This window comes from Aotus nancymaae, unplaced genomic scaffold (genome assembly GCF_030222135.1).
Source record: "Aotus nancymaae isolate 86718 unplaced genomic scaffold, 86718_ANA_hifiasm-v0.15.2.pri h1tg000089l, whole genome shotgun sequence".
NCBI lineage: Eukaryota > Metazoa > Chordata > Mammalia > Primates > Aotidae > Aotus > Aotus nancymaae.
Genome location: NW_026988504.1, coordinates 21,830,840 through 21,846,299, shown reverse-complemented (window position 1 = coordinate 21,846,299; position 15,460 = coordinate 21,830,840). Strand labels below are relative to the sequence as shown.

Here is a 15,460-nt window from a genome sequence, read left to right as displayed (position 1 = left end):
AGTGTTCCTGAGGTTCGAATAAATAAATCACAACCTAGCTCACGGCTTCCTAGGTCCACCAGAAGAAAGGTTATCTCTGGTGGGGTGCAGTGGCTCACACCTATAATCCCAGCACTTTGAGAGGCCGAGGAGGGTGGATCACCTGAGGTGAGGAGTTCGAGACCAGCCTGGCCAACAAGGCAAAACCCTGTGTCTACTAAATTTATAAAAAATCAGCCAGGCGTGGTGGCTCACACCTATAATCCCAGCTACTTGGGAGGCTGAGGTAGGAGAATTGCTTGAACCCGGGAGGCAGAGGTTGCAGTGAACAGAGATCACACTATTGCACTCCAGCCTGGGCGACAAGATCAAAGCTCTGTCTCAAAAAAAAAAAAGTTATCTCTGGTATGCTGAGAGTACAGCAAGGGCCTTGATCTGTGATGGACATTATGAGAAAGTTTTTCTTTAGTTATCATAATAGTAATGCTGACCTCCTGGAAAGGGAAATAATAATTAAGTGGGTATTGACTGTCCCAGACTCTCCATGTAAGTCTTATTTTACAGATAAGAACACTGAAGCTCAGAGAGGTTAAGTGACTTGCCTAGGATCATTCATTAAGTCAGAGGCAGAGCCAGGATTTAGAACCCAGGGAGTCACACTCTGTCTGCATTCTTTTATACATTATGTTTTCCTTTTTTTTTTCCTGAGATGGAGTCTCCCTCTGTCACCCAGGCTGGAGTACAATGGCATTATCTCGTCTCACTGTCTCACCGCAACCTCCTCCTCTTGGGTTCAAGTGATTCTCCTGCCTCAGCCTCCCAAGTAGCTGGGATTACAGGTGCCTGCCACCGCGCCCAGCTATAATTTTTGTATTTTTAGTAGAGGCGAGGTTTCACCATGTTGGCCAGGCTGGTCTTGAATTCCTGACCTCAGGTGAACTGCCCATCTCGGCCTCCCAAAGTGCTGGGATTACAGGTGTGAGCCACTGCACCCAGCCTTCTTTCCTTTTTATGTAGAGATGGGCCTTGCCATGTTGTCCAGGCTGGAATGCAGTGGCATGATCCTGGGTTCCAGCAATCCTCCCATCTTAGCCCCCCAAAGTAGCTAGGACCACAGGTGCATGCCACAATGCCACACTAATTTTTGTACCTTTTTTTTTTTTTTTTTAAGAGACTATTTTTTTTTTTTTCTCTCTGTTGCCCAGGCTGGTCTCACACTCCTGGGCTCAAGTGATCCACCCATCTCAGCCTCCCAAAGTGTTGGGATTACAGGCATGAGCCACCTCACCTAGCTGTATTTCTGCATAACTCCATAAGGCAGAACCTGGCCAACTTTTCACCAATAAGAATTCAAAGTGGAAAGCTCTCGGCTGGGCGTGGTGGCTCACGCCTATAATCCCAGCACTTAGGAAGGCTGAGACAAGTGGATCACCTGAGGTCAGGAGTTCAAGACCAGCCTGGCCAACATGGTGAAACCCTGTCTCTACTAAAAATACAAAAATTATCCAAATGTGGTGGCAGGCACCTATAATACCGGCTACTTGAGAGGCTGAGGCAAGAGAATTGCTTGAACCTGGGAGGCGGAGGTTGCAGTGAGTGGAGATCGAGCCATTGCACCCCAGTCTGGGTGGCAAGAGCAAAACCCCTTCTCAAAAAAAAAAAAAAAAAAAAGTGGTGGAAAGCTCTCTCTTATGGGGAGTGGAGAGGAACAAATATGAGAACTCCTGGAACTCTGAGAAGACATCCATAGATCCAATTTAGGAAACTGTACACTGTTTTGCTTTGGGTGATCATTCCATACTGATGTAACTGTAAACCCAAATGTAAATTTAGGCACCAAAACGAAATGTGGCAATATTACCAAGTGGCCGTTTAAAAAAAGTAATCACAGGTCTGGGCGCAGTAGCTCACACCTGTAATCCCAGCACTTTGGGAGGCTGAGGGGGGCGGATTGCCTGAGTTCAGGAGTTCAAGACCACCCTGGGCAACATGGTGAAACCTCGTCTCTACTAAAATACAAAAAATTAGCTGAGCATGGTGGCGTGCACCTATAGTCCCAGCTACTAGGGAGGCTGAGGCAGGAGAATTGCTTGAACCCGGGTGGCAGAGGTTGGAGTGAGCAGAAATCATGCCACTGCACTCCAGCCTGGGTGACAGAGCAAGATTCCATCTTACAAAAAAAAAAAAGTAATCACAGGCCAGGTGCAGTGGCTCACGTCTGTAATACCAGCACTTTGGGAGGACGAGGTGGACGAATCAACTGAGGTCAGGATTTTGACAGTAGCCTGGCCAACATGGTGAAACTCCATCTCTACTAAAAGTATAAAATTAGCCAGATGTGGTGGCAGGCACCTGTAATCCCAGCTACTTGGGAGGCTGAGGCAGGAGAATCACTTGAACCTGAAAGGCGGAGGTTGCAGTAAGCCGAGATTGGGCCACCGCACTCCAACCTGGGCGACAAAGTAAGACTCCATCTCAAAAAAAAAAAAAAAAGATTAATCACATATACACAATATCTTTTTATTTTTATTTTTTATTTTTTTGAGACAGAGTCCCACTTTGCTGCCCAGGCTGGAGTGCAGTGGCATAATCTCAGCTTATTGCAACCTCCACCTCCCAGGTTCAAATGATTCTCGTGTCTCAGCCTCCCAAGTAGTTGGGATCGCAAGCACCCACCACTAAGCCCAGCTAATTTTTTTGTTATTTTCAGTAGAGACAGGGTTTCGCTACATTGGCCAGGCTGGTCTCAAACTCCTGGCCTCAAGTGATCTGCCTACCTCAGCCTGCCAAAGTGCTCAGATTACAGGCATGAGCCATCGTGCCTGACCAAAATTTTATGTTAATTTTAACGAGATATTGTGGGGTCAAGCACAGTATCTGGTACTCAGCCTCAGCCTCTCGAGTAGCTGGGATTACAGGTGTGCACCACAACACCCAGCTAATTTTTGTATTTTTAGTATAGAAGGGGTTTCTCCATGTTGGCCAGGCTGGTCTCAAACTCCAGACCTCAGGTGATCCACCCACCTCAGCCTCCCAAAGTGTTGGGATTACAGGTGTGAGCTACCGCGCCTGGCCTGGCTTTATTATCATTATTATCATCTCTGACCTCCCCTTCCCTGAAGCTGCAAATAGGGCAATTGCGTTGAACAGCAGTCTTGGGCCCCAGAGAGTTGAGTGTGGTGACAGCTCTCAGACTGAGTGGGCATCTTTGACTGCCTTCCAAAGTCAAAAAATAAATGACTGGGGGTTATCTGCTGCTTTGGATAATTACTTATGCTTATACCACTGACATCAAAACAGAGTTGACTGTATTTAGCTCTGTGTTTTATTTGTGTTTTCTTTCTCTGAGTCAGATGGGAACTGTTTCTGCCAGTCTTGCCATTCTTCTCATGTTAAGATCTTTCCCAAAGGCAAAGCTCATTTCCCTTTTTGGCCATGGAGTGCACTGATGGTAAGAATTAGTCCTCTCACCTCCCACCACACTCAACCTGAATAGGAAATTTCCAAGAATGAGAATCCTGTCTTTGGGCACTCTTCTCGGGATTCAGGTGAGATTACTCAATCACAAGAGTGAGACTCAGGGACTGAAACATTCAATCAGGGCTAAAAACAGATTAAAATGGGCAGTTGCCTTTTTCCCTTGACGTACAATACACATTGGAGTCAAAGTTACCTTCTAGTAACTGATTTCCTTGAGTGAATAGTGTATCAGAAAATGGGACTTTTATGGTGGCAAAGAATTCAGAGGGCCTAGGGCAGACAGATCCAGATTTGTATACAGATCTGCCACTTAACCAGCTATGTGATTGCACAATTTACCAACCTCTCAGGGCCAAATTTTTTCATCTGTCAAAAAGGTGAATATGGCCAGGCACAGAGGCTCACCCCTGTAATCCCAGCACTTTGGGAGGCTGAGGCGGGCGGATCACAAGGTCAGGAGTTCGAGACCAGTCTGACCAACATGGTGAAATCGTCTCTACTACAAATACAAAAATTAGCTGAGCATGGTGGTGCGTGCCTGTAATTCCAACTATTCAGGAGGCTGAGGCAGGAGAGTCGCTTGAACCTGGGAGGTGGAGGTTGCAGTGAGCCGAGATTGCACCACCGCACTCCAGCCTGGGTAACAGAGCAAGGCCCTGTCTCAAAAAAAAAAAAAAAAAAAAAAAAAAAAAAAAAAAAAAAAGTGAATAATAACAGCACCTATATTGGAGACTTGTTGAGAGAGTTAAATGAGATAATATACGAAAAGCCTTACCACAGAGCCTGGCATATAAGAACTTGTTGAAGACTCGATGTGGGCTGGGTGCCGTGGCTCACGACAGTAATCCCAGCACTTTGGGGGACTGGGGTAGGAGAATCCCTAGAGGCCAGAGGCCAGGAGTTCAAGACCAGCCTGGACAACAAGGTGAGACCCTGGTCTCCACAAAAAATTCAAAAATTATGCAGGTGTGGTGGCTCACGCCTGTAGTATTAGCTACTCGGGAGGCTGAGGTGGGAGGATAGCTTGAGCCCAGGAAGTTGAGGCTGCAGTGAGTCGTGATCTCGCGCATTGCACTCCAGCCTGGGCGACAGAGGGCGACCCTATTTAAAAAAAAAAAAAAGGTCGTGGAAGACTCTTGTGGGGAATGAAAGTGACAATGTGTGCGAGAAAGAGCTTGGCGAAGATCAGTACTTGGAGGCCAAGATGCGGCGGCGAGCTCAGCCTCCCTAGCAGAGTCTGGTCTCTTGGCTTAAGGTCAGTGCTCCGCACACAACAATCCACTGGCTCCCATGAGACCTTGAACTGCCAATGACAGGGGGTTGCCCAGGCTCCCGAGTGAAGGCGGCCAGGAGCCAACACGGCTTCTTACAGAAAAGCCCACTCCAAGAAGGCCCGGGGCATTCGGGCTCCAGGAGGGTCGCACCCGCGGGCCTCAGGCCCTTTCACTTACCCAGGAAAGGTAACGGTCCTTAACGGCAGCCAATAACGGCTCCCAGAGGCCCAGGCACTGGCAAGGGCAGGCTGAAATCAAACCTTGGATTTTGGAACCTCCATGCCAGACACCCTAAACCAGTAGCGAACTACAACTCCCAATATGCCAGGTGGCCTCGCGGGTCCGAAGAGTCGGTCCCACCAACCTTGCGGCCCTTCTTTCCTCAAAGCGTGGCCGAACGCCTAGGCTTCCGGATATTAGTGGCCCCGCCCCTTGACCCGAACGGAGCCGCCCCTCGCGATACCTGGGCATTGTAGTCAGTTGTTTGGGAAAGAGTCGCTCCTAGTGGCAGCTCCCTTCTCCAGAAAAACTACAAAACCCAGAATGCAGCGCAAATTCCCCTTGTCCAATAGGAACACCCCATGTAGCGGGGCGCGGAGCCCGGCTCTCGCAACTCAAGATGGCGGATGAGAGTGAGACAGCAGTGAAGCCGCCGGCACCTCCGTTGCCGCAGATGATGGAAGGGAACGGGAACGGCCATGAGCACTGCAGCGATTGCGAGAATGAGGAGGACAACAGCTACAACCGGGGGTAACGAAATCCTCGGAATCCAATTCCTGTCCAGCCTCCCACAGCCTGGGTCTCTGGGGTGCGGGGAAGCCACCGGCAGCTTAGTCTAGCCCCACCCTCATATTCTTATTGGCTAAGTCACTAGGATCCTGCCTGGCGATTGGTTATTGCCTTTGTCATTTACCAGGGGTGGGTGCTCTGGATATTAAGGGCCGGAGACGTTCAGTACTTTTATTATATAAAAGTTCTTGTATGCAATGTTCCACTCGTGTGCTTCAGGCCAATCCTGGGAAAAGAGCATGTTGGACGATGGTTTTCGATGGTACAACACAGGACAGTCTAGTAACAGTACAGTTCAAAGGGAACGCTACTTACAGGCGTGTTGTGTGAACAACGTGACTAGCAATAAACGAATAATAAAACATTTCGCAGCAGTTTACCCTCAGTGAGGAAATTCAGCAGACTATACACTGTGTATATAATTATGTTGTAAACTATCACTACCAGAGAATCCCAAAATATAAACTTACCTTATAAACCCTATGTAATTATTGATATGGTAATGTTTTTGATTTACATAGTGTCCATTGCTTCAAATAATCCATAAGTGCCCTGAACAATATATTAATTTAATTAGGTCTTCCAACATCTTTGCCTTGTTAACTTTGCAAAGTAGCCCCAGGCTTCAAGAAATTGAGCAATGTAGCTTCTTGGAGAGTATTTGGAATCCTCGGGCTCCATACTACCTATCCTGTACTTGAGGGTCTTGCCATTAGTTATTTCCTAGGGATGAAGAAACGCACCAGGCATTTGAGTGTTGAGTTCTTTTTCCAAATCAGTTTTTGCTTCTGTAAGCCACAGCTTATCATTCATCTTTCTTCACATGGTTAGCGTCTGGCACTGGCACTCAGGCTCTCTCTCCCCATCTTCCTGTCTATATTTGTACATATATTTTTAAACTGAAAGTCGTGAGAGATTTTTGGGTGTATAACTCTTGCTGAGTCTGTGGTAGTCTGATTTTCATAGCCAGCTTGTTATTCGCAGTGTTGGTGGTAGCTCAGATATAAAGGTAGAAGGTTGAGGGCTTTGTAGAAACTTAAAAAAAAAAATCTGCTACCTTGTAGAGAGGGGAGAGCAAAGTATTACAGTCACGCACTGCCCAAGGACTGCATAGAAGAGGTGGTCTCACAAGATTGTAGTACATATTTTTACTGTATCTTTTCTATGTTTAGATATGCTTAGATACACAAATACTTAGCATTGTGTTACAGTTGCCTACGGTACTCAGTACAGTAACATGCAACAGCCTGTTGCTCCTAGGCTGCAAATTTGTATAGCATGTTATTGTAGTGTACACCATATAGCCTAGGCATTTAGTAGACTATAGCATCTAGGTTCGTGTAAGTACACCCTATGATATTTGCAAGACAAAAATCACCTAACCAGGCATTTCCCAGCCCATACCCTGTCATTCAGTGAAGTATAACTGTATCTAGTAGTTTATAATCAGCTTGTGGCGAATCTTAGGTTCACAGATCTAGCTTTTATGTTCCTCAGTTGGTATTAAAAATCACAGGAAGAATGTAGAGGAAAGGGGAGCTTCCCAAATTTAGTTTTTTTAAGATCTAGCTTTTATGTTCCTCAGTCGGTATTAAAAATCACAGGAAGAATGTAGAGGAAAGGGGAGCTTCCCAAATTTAGTTTTTTTAAGACGGTTCTGTTTCTATAACTCACAACAGATCTAATGTAATAGAAGTCTTGTTTTGAAGTTTGATATTCCTAAAAATGGAAGAGTTGAGAAAGAGGAAGTAGGAACAGGAAGAAGGGAAAGAGAAGCTCTGCTAAGTCGAGATCTGAATCACCGATGAGAGTTGTTGAATGTGAAAGTCATTCCAGAAGTGAAAGTGTGGCGTTTTCTTTGCCCTTTTTGTAGTTGCTTTTATTTTCTCAACTGTTGTCCTGACCAGTGTCCTTAGTTTTGCACCCTATAATCTGTGAATAACTTTGCAAAACTGTCTGCCAGAAAGTCATTTTATTGGCCTGGTATGGTGGCTCACGCTTGTAGCACTTTGGGAGGCCGAGGCAGGTGGATCACTTGAGGTCAGTTCAAGACCAGCCTGGGCAGCATGGTGAAACCCTGTATCTACTAAAAATACAAAACAGCTGTCCCAACTACTTAGGGGGCTGAGGCAGGAGAATTGCTTGAACCCAGGAGGCGGGGATTGCAGTGAGCCGAGTTCGCACCACTGTACTCCAGCCTGGTGACAGAGTGAGACTCCATCTCAAAAAAAAAAAAAAAAATGTTATTTTATTTGTAGTACAATAAGTAATAACCTTAAACAACTTTGATACTTTGTGGTGGTGTTTTTGTACATGGTTATAGTCTGGGTGAAAAAATCATGTTTATTAGCATCCCAAATCAAAAGGTATGTGAAAATGAGTTTGGAGGTAGCAGGTGAAAAACCAAGGGCCTAGTCTGGAGGAGAGAGTCTAATTTTGGCACTTAGAATCTGGGGTAGAGTCAACATTCTTCAACAAACTTTAAGAGGAAATGGTTTGGGGAGAGGTAGCAATTTGGGAAAACGCAGCATGGCACAGTGGAAGCATGGACTTTGAAGTCATTTAAATCTGGTCTCAGACCAGGCGTGGTGGCTCATGCTTGTAATTCCAGCACTTTGGGAGGCTGAGGTGAGCCGATCGCTTGTGGTCAGGAGTTCAAGACCAGCCTGGCCAACACAGTAAAAAACCGTCTCTACTAAAAATACCAAAATTAGCCAGGTGTGGTGGCAGGTGCCTGTACTCCCAGCTACTCCGGAGGCTGAGGCAGGAAAATTGCTTGAAACTAGGGGGCAGAGGTTGCAGTAAGCCAAGATCGCACACCTGCACTCCAGCCTGGGCGACAGAGCAAGCCTCTAGTCTCAAAATCTGCTCTCAAAGCTTGGCTCAGACACTTAATAGTCCTGTGACCTTGGGAAAGGTACTTAATCCAGAATTGTAGGGATTAAATGATAGAACATCTGGAATGCACTCCTCTTCCTCCCTCTTCTTTCTTCAGATCTTCCCTAACCTCCCAGCTTGCCCCTTTGCTCTTCTCACATACTGTATTTGTTGTAGCTTTTATCATAACAATAGTTATAATAACAATACATATAATAACATACTTGGTAATTTTTCTTAATGTATCTGGTCCCTGTCTCATCTGACAGTAAGGTGCATGTAAACAGGATTGTGTCTTCGAAATGCCTGGCACTGAGTGGGCATTAATGAGTATTTGCTGTATGCATGAATGGCAGATATTAAAGTGCCTGACCCAATATTAGTGGAGTTTCATCTCCCCTCACCGGGTGGGAGGATGTCACATTCTTCTTACATACACGTTTTCTCTTCCCAAATAATTCTCATTGTAAGCCTTACTACAATTTTTATGAAATACCTACAGAAACCAAGAAGCTCCAGTTTGTTGTGGAAGCTTTCCACTGTGTTTTGCTTCTTGAAATGTTTTTTGTCTTTACTTCATATTATTTAAAATGTTCTCAAAAATCATGTAAAAATTGACAGAGAAGTTTTCCTTTAAATGCTAGAGTCTAAAATGTGTAATATACAATAAAGGTTAATGATAGTTAAAACTGCCTTTTTATTTTTTATTTTTAAAGAGATGGTATCTCGCTATGTTGCTGGTCTCAAACTCCTGGGTTCAAGTGATCCTTTTGCCTTACCCCGCCCCCCCCCACCTAAAGTGCTGGGATCGTAAGCATGAGCCACCCCACCCAGTCTCCTGGGCCTTTTTTTCAGGAACTAAAGTCACAGTGCTCTGTGCTAATGAAATGAGCTAAATTTGTGTACTGGATTCATAGGAAATGCAGTTGTATTAGTTTCTTATGTCTCTTTGTATATGAGTTTAGTTCTTGACTTTTCTAGTCTTGTGTTTCCTCCATAATTAAATCAGCGTAAGCATTTGATGAATATAAAACTTCATGTGGTTATGGGTAGTGAGTGGCTCATGCCTGTAATCTCAGCACTTTGGGAGGCTGAGGCAGAAAAATTGCTTGAGCCCAGGATTTCAAGACCAGCCTGGGCAACATGGCAAGACCCCATCCCTATAAATAAAAACAAAAAACCCCAAGCTGGGCGAGGTGGCTCACGAGTATAATCCCAGCATTTTGGGAGGCTGAGGCAGGCGGATCATGAAGTCAGGAGTTTGAGACCAGCCTGACCAACGTGGCGAAAGCCTGTCTCTACTAAAAATACAAAATTAGCCAGGCGTGGTGGCACGTGCCTGTAATCTTAGCTACTCAGGAGGCTGAGGTAGGAGAATCGCTTGAACCCAGGAGGTGGAGGTTGTGGTGAGCCGAGATCTTGCCATTGCACTTCAGCCTGGGCAACAAGAGCGAAACTCTGCATCAAAAAAACAAAAATCCCCAAACCCTTAAGGTATACATGTAGTTATATATATGTGTACATGCATACATATGCAATGTGTGTGCATACATCTCTTCATTTTTTTTTTTAAAGGTAATCAGTTATTTAATTAGATTATTAGGACATTTAAAACACCAATTTGTGAGGATAAATTCCATTTGTCGGGGCAAACACAGATCGCAGGTAGCCCTGGAGCTGAGGAATGGCTTTGATTTTTGGTAAAATTTGTGAGTCCACAGCTTTCTGATCAATCTTGCGCTGCTCTGTAATCTCGTATTTCTCTTTTTCTGTGTCGAAGATCTCACCTTCCTGGTGTCTGGGCTTCCGCATCTGCTGCTTCTTGAAGTAAGCATCAGTAAGATGTTTTGGGATTTTTACATTGCTGATATCAATTTAGGTTGAGGTGGCAATGACAAATTTCTGGTGCGTTCTTCGCAGAGGAACTCGATTGGGGACCAGAGGTCCAGTCACAAGTAACAAGCCACTAACCAGCTGCTTCAGGAAAACCACCCTCTTGCCCCTGTGGCGTCCAGTGAGGATGATCAAAATGGTCCCAGGGGTAATGCTGGCTCGCAGTTTTCTCACATGCTGACTAAAGGGTTTTTTGCCATGGCTCAACAGCTTTCGAGGCACCTCTTCAGTAGGACAATACCTAGGCATTTTGCGAAGTTTAACCACCCGGGTACCGCCATTTTTGTCACCACCAACTGGTTTTGTAACAGTTGCAAGAACCTTCTCCTTCTTTTTCTTTTCAACCTTGGATTTAGCCGCTGAGTACTTAATGGCCTTTCTGGAATACGTAGCAGATTGGGAATATCTGCAATTCCTCTCACAAGGACAGGATTGCGGCTGCAATGGGCTTCCCCTTCTTGGGCTTTTTAGCCTTGAGGTTGCCCTTTTTCACCTTGCCACCAGCGTCAGCCTTCTTGGCTTCGGGTTTCTTCTCTTTAGTATCCGGCTTCTCAACTTTTTCACCTGCCATCTTGCAAGATGGGAAAACTCAATTTTTCCTTTAAAAAACTTTTTAATTTTTTAATTATTATTATTACTTTGGAAACAGGGTCCCCCTCTATCGTCCAGGCTGTAGTACATTGGTGTGATCATGGCTTACTGCAGCCTTGACCTCCTGGGCTCAAGTGATCCTCCTACCTCAGCCTTCCAAGTAGCTAAGACTATAGACATGCACCGTCATCCCTGGCTAATTTTCTTTTTAAAAATTTTCTGGGCCGGGCGCGGTGGCTCAAGCCTGTAATCCCAGCACTTTGGGAGGCCGAGGCGGGTGGATCACGAGGTCAAGAGATCGAGACCATCCTGGTCGACATGGTGAAACCCCGTCTCTACTAATACAAAAAATTAGCTGGGCACGGTGGCGCGTGCCTGTAATCCCAGCTACTCAGGAGGCTGAGGCAGGAGAATTGCCTGAACCCAGGAGGCGGAGGTTGCGGTGAGCCGAGATCGCGCCATTGCACTCCAGCCTGGGTATCAAGAGCGAAACTCCGTCTCAAAAAAAAAAAAAAAAAAAAAAAAAATTTTCTGTAGAGATGGGGTCTCACTATTTATAAAGCCCAGGCTGGTCTCAAACTGCTGGCCTCAAGTGATGCTCCTGCCTTGGCCTCCCAAACTTCTGGGACTGTGGGAATAAGCTACTGTGTCCAGCCAGTTTTGTTTTGTTTTTGAGACAGAGTCTCACTCTGTTGCTTTGCGCCAAGCTGGAGTGCAGTGGCACAATCTCGGCTCACTGCAACCTCTGCCTCCCGGGTTCAAGCAATTCTCCTGCCTCAGCCTCCCGAGTAACTGGGACTACAGGCGCATGCCACCATGCCCAGCTAATTTTTGTATTTTTAGTAGAGACGGGGTTTCATTCACCATGATGGCCAGGATGGTCTTGATCTCTTGACCTCATGATCTGCCCACCTCGGCCTCCCAAAGTGCTGGGATTACAGGCGTGAGCCACTTCGCCGGCCTTTTTTTTTTTTTTTTTTTTTTTTAAATGAAAGTCTTTCCAAGAAGTATTGCCAAAGAATAAATCTCATAATTGGCAGATTTTAATTTGATCGTTATAAGTGAAGTTTGTCTCAGTGTTTTGAAACAAAAAAGAACTTGTAGACTATTGTGTTCTAGAAGTCTTTTGGAATTTATTTTGCAATGTCTTCAGCATCATTGAGGTCCTGGTAAGCATGGGTCAGGAGCCCTCTGAGAAGGGGTGTCTCATCTCCATACTGCTGTCTTACTCTGTGGGACAGGTTAACATGGATTCTTTATAAGTTCTCACTCCTGATTATGAGATATTATCCCTTATGAAAACTTAGGAGGAAAGAAAAGTCTTTCTGAAAATAAATTCTGTTAAGCTCGCCTTACATGCTTTTGTTTTTTCCTTCAGCTTTCCAAGAGTCGTTCTTTCCCTGTTTATTTGATGACTTATAGCCGCAGCTAGCTCTTGGAAAGAGGAAATCTTTTTAGTTCTTTTTAATTTCTCCTTCAACTTTTGGTTTTCCAAAACTAGATCAAAGCAGAATGGAAAGAGAAACCTCATCACTGATATCAAATAAGTGTTCTAATTTTGTTTCCCAATTAAGTGGCAATTAAAAAGAAACTAATCAAGAGCCGCTTCAAAGAGAAGAGACTGGAAAGCAGAAGAAATGGAAAGTAAATGAGAGCCTATTTCAGGGACTCGCTGCTCACGGCAAAGCAGTTTTGCTGATTTTTCACATTGTTCAACTAATGTGCTCACTCTAAAATTCCTCAGCTTTACTAAGCTGGCAGTTAACCCTTTCTCTATAGAGCCCATACTGTTGAGCCATACATTTGGTAACTTCAGGAGGATGCTTCTTTAGCTCTTTCTCTTTAGCTTTTTATCTGAAATCTCTACCTTCAAGCCTCTCTTCTGATTCCTCAAAGATGTCCTTGTGATTGTTACATTTAAGGGACACAAAATATGGTGTTCTCTCTATTGAGAGCACCAAAAATACTCAACTGGAATTCCTCCACAGGCTCAGTATTTGCCTCAAAAATGTCCCAGCACTTTGGGAGGCTAAGGTGGGAAGATTACTTGAGGTCAGGAGGTCGAGACCAGCCTGGCCAACATGGTGAAACCCTGTCTCTACTAAAAATACAAAAATTAGCCAGGTGTGGTAGCAAGCACCTGTAGTCCTAGCTACGTGGGAGGCTGGAACTACAGGTGAATCTCTTGAACCTGGGAGGCAGAGGTTGCAGTGAGCCCAGATGGTACCACTGCACTTCAGCCTGGGCAATGGAGAGAGACTCCATCTCAAAAAAAAAAAAAACTTTCTATAGATGCTCTCTGAGAGCAACTGAGGAGTCACTATGGTATCTAGTAAATGTTACTATTATGACTATATAGTGGACATTATGCTTAGCGTTTTATGTGGATTATATCCTCCATTATTTCACTTATGAAGACTTTAGGGGGTTTTTTGGTTTGTTTTTTTGAGACAGAGCCCACTCTGTCGCCCAGGCTGGAATTTAGCGGTGTGATCTCAGCTCACTGAAACCTCTGCCTTCCAGGTTCAAGTGATTCTCATGTCTTAACCTCTCGAGTAACTGGGATCATAGGAGTGCACCACCATACCCAGCTAATTTTTGTATTTTTAGTAGAGACATGGTTTTGCCATGTTGGTCAGGCTGGTCTTACTCCTGGCCTCAAGCAATCTACTTGCCTCGACCTCTGAAAGTTTTGAGATTACAGGTGTGAGCCACTGTGCCTTGCCAAATACTTTAGTTTTTATAGTGAGGCTTGAGATGTGCATCTCCACTGGTCTCTTTGACATATCAGAGGATCCATTCTGAACTTGCTGGATTTCTTTTCCCTGCTGAATTGACTTTTGCATCTTGAATCTACAGCAGTGTGAATCCTATCTTTTGATCCATTTAACAGCCTGTGGACTTTCCCAAACTTGGGATCCAGTTTGTGTCTTTCCATGATAGACAAATATTTTTTTTCAGAAGTTATTCTAATCGTGCCACTGCACTCCAGCCTGGGCAACAAAATGAGACTCCATCTCAAAAACAACAACAACAAAAAAGTCATTCTAGTGGGTGGAATTTCTGCCAGCATTGAGCCACCGCTCAAAACATTCTTAATAACGGTCTCTGAACAGCATTTGATTTTACCTTGGAGTTGCAAGGTCAAAGTCTAGCTCACCAAACAAACTCAATATGGAATTTACACATTTGTCTCATTCCCGTTTTAAGCAGTTTAGTATATCAGAGCTTTTGTGACCTCTAAAAAGCAGTTACCGTCCATGACAAGAATTGGCTTGTTCTCCCTCAGTACTCTGGCTTACTATCCCAGGGAGAGCCAAGGGTGCCAGCAAAAGCAGTCTTTTGTAATCTCTTCTTAGAACCTGCTGTTCTTTTCATAGGCCTTTTTTTTTTTTTTTTTTTTTGAGACTATCTCACTCTGTTGCCCAGGCTGGAGTGTGGTGGAGCGATCTTGGCTCACTGCAGCCTCTGCCTCCCGGGTTCAAGAGATTCTCTTGCCTCAGCCTCCCAAGTAGCTCAGATTACAGCTATCTGGCTAATTTTTGTATTTTTTAGTAGAGGCTAGGCTGGTTTTGAGCTCCAGACCTTAGGTGATCTGCCTACCTTGGCTTCCCAAAGTACTTGGATTACAGGCATGAGCCACTATGCCCAGCCCTAGGGTACCTTGATGGTAGTACTAAAGTGTTTTTATTTTTCCCATCATTTGGGATTCACAAGCAGTTTTTGATATAAATAACTAATGGGTGGGAATGTGCAGAGTTGGAGGTATTGCACTGAGTGGTCCGTAGCCGCAGAAGTACAGAGACTAGACAGCTGATACTGATTCATGCTGTGTTGTTTCCTTCTGGGCATCTTTGCCACTTCATTCACCTCTCTTGGGCTTTCTGAGTACTAATAGGATTACTAGTGAACTTAACATACTTCAAGAGTTAATTGATTTGAAAAAGGATTTCCTGATGTCTGAAAGTAGAATCCAAAGGATATTAGAGGTCGGGGTTTATTTTTATAAGTTTCTCTGAAAAACTTGAATTTCAGCCCAGAAAATTTTCACTTTTTTTTTTTTTTGAGACAGGGTTTCATTCTGCCACACAGATGGTAGTGCAGTGGTACGATCTCCTACTTCAGCCTCCTGAGTAACTGAGACTACAGGCATACGCCACCACTCATGGCTGATTTTGTGTGTGTGTGTGTGTATGTAGAGATAAGGTCTCACTATATTCCCCAGGCTGGTCTCCAACTCCTGTTTGTTTGTTTTTTTCGGAGGTAGAAAACAAGTGGTGGCCGGTGCAATGATGTTTATGACTAATTTGTCATAACCAGTTATATATTTATTTATTCCTTTTCCATTCCCACTTCTTCACTCGACTAGCCTTTAAAAAATAAAAATAGGCCGGGCGCGGTGGCTCACGCCTATAATCCCAGCACTTTGGGAGGCCGAGGCAGGTGGATCACAAGGTCAAGAGATCGAGACCATCCTGGTCAACAAGGTGAAACCCCATCTCTAGTAAAAATACAAAAATTAGCTGGGCATGGTGGTGCGCACCTGTAGTCCCAGCTACTCGGGAGGCTGAGGCAGG

The 15,460-nt window shown here is 44.7% G+C and overlaps 2 protein-coding genes and 1 pseudogene across 2 annotated transcripts in view; 1 reads left to right on the top strand and 2 right to left on the bottom strand.

Annotated features, from left to right (window-relative positions):
* Positions 1–5,103, bottom strand: part of DCAKD (dephospho-CoA kinase domain containing) — a 38,549-nt gene extending 33,446 nt beyond the window's left edge. Inside the window, exon 1 of the mRNA XM_012444068.2 lies at positions 4,911–5,103. The gene's annotated coding sequence lies outside the window, so the exon portion shown is untranslated. The remainder of the gene's footprint in view (positions 1–4,910) is intronic.
* A 234-nt stretch (positions 5,104–5,337) lies between these two features.
* NMT1 (N-myristoyltransferase 1) overlaps positions 5,338–15,460 on the top strand; it is a 41,829-nt gene continuing 31,706 nt past the window's right edge. The window contains exon 1 of the mRNA XM_012444040.3: positions 5,338–5,483. Within this exon, the coding sequence (XP_012299463.1) occupies positions 5,353–5,483 (131 nt within the window). The 5' untranslated portion in view covers positions 5,338–5,352. The remainder of the gene's footprint in view (positions 5,484–15,460) is intronic.
* Positions 10,008–10,863, bottom strand: LOC105711331 (large ribosomal subunit protein eL6-like; annotated as a pseudogene).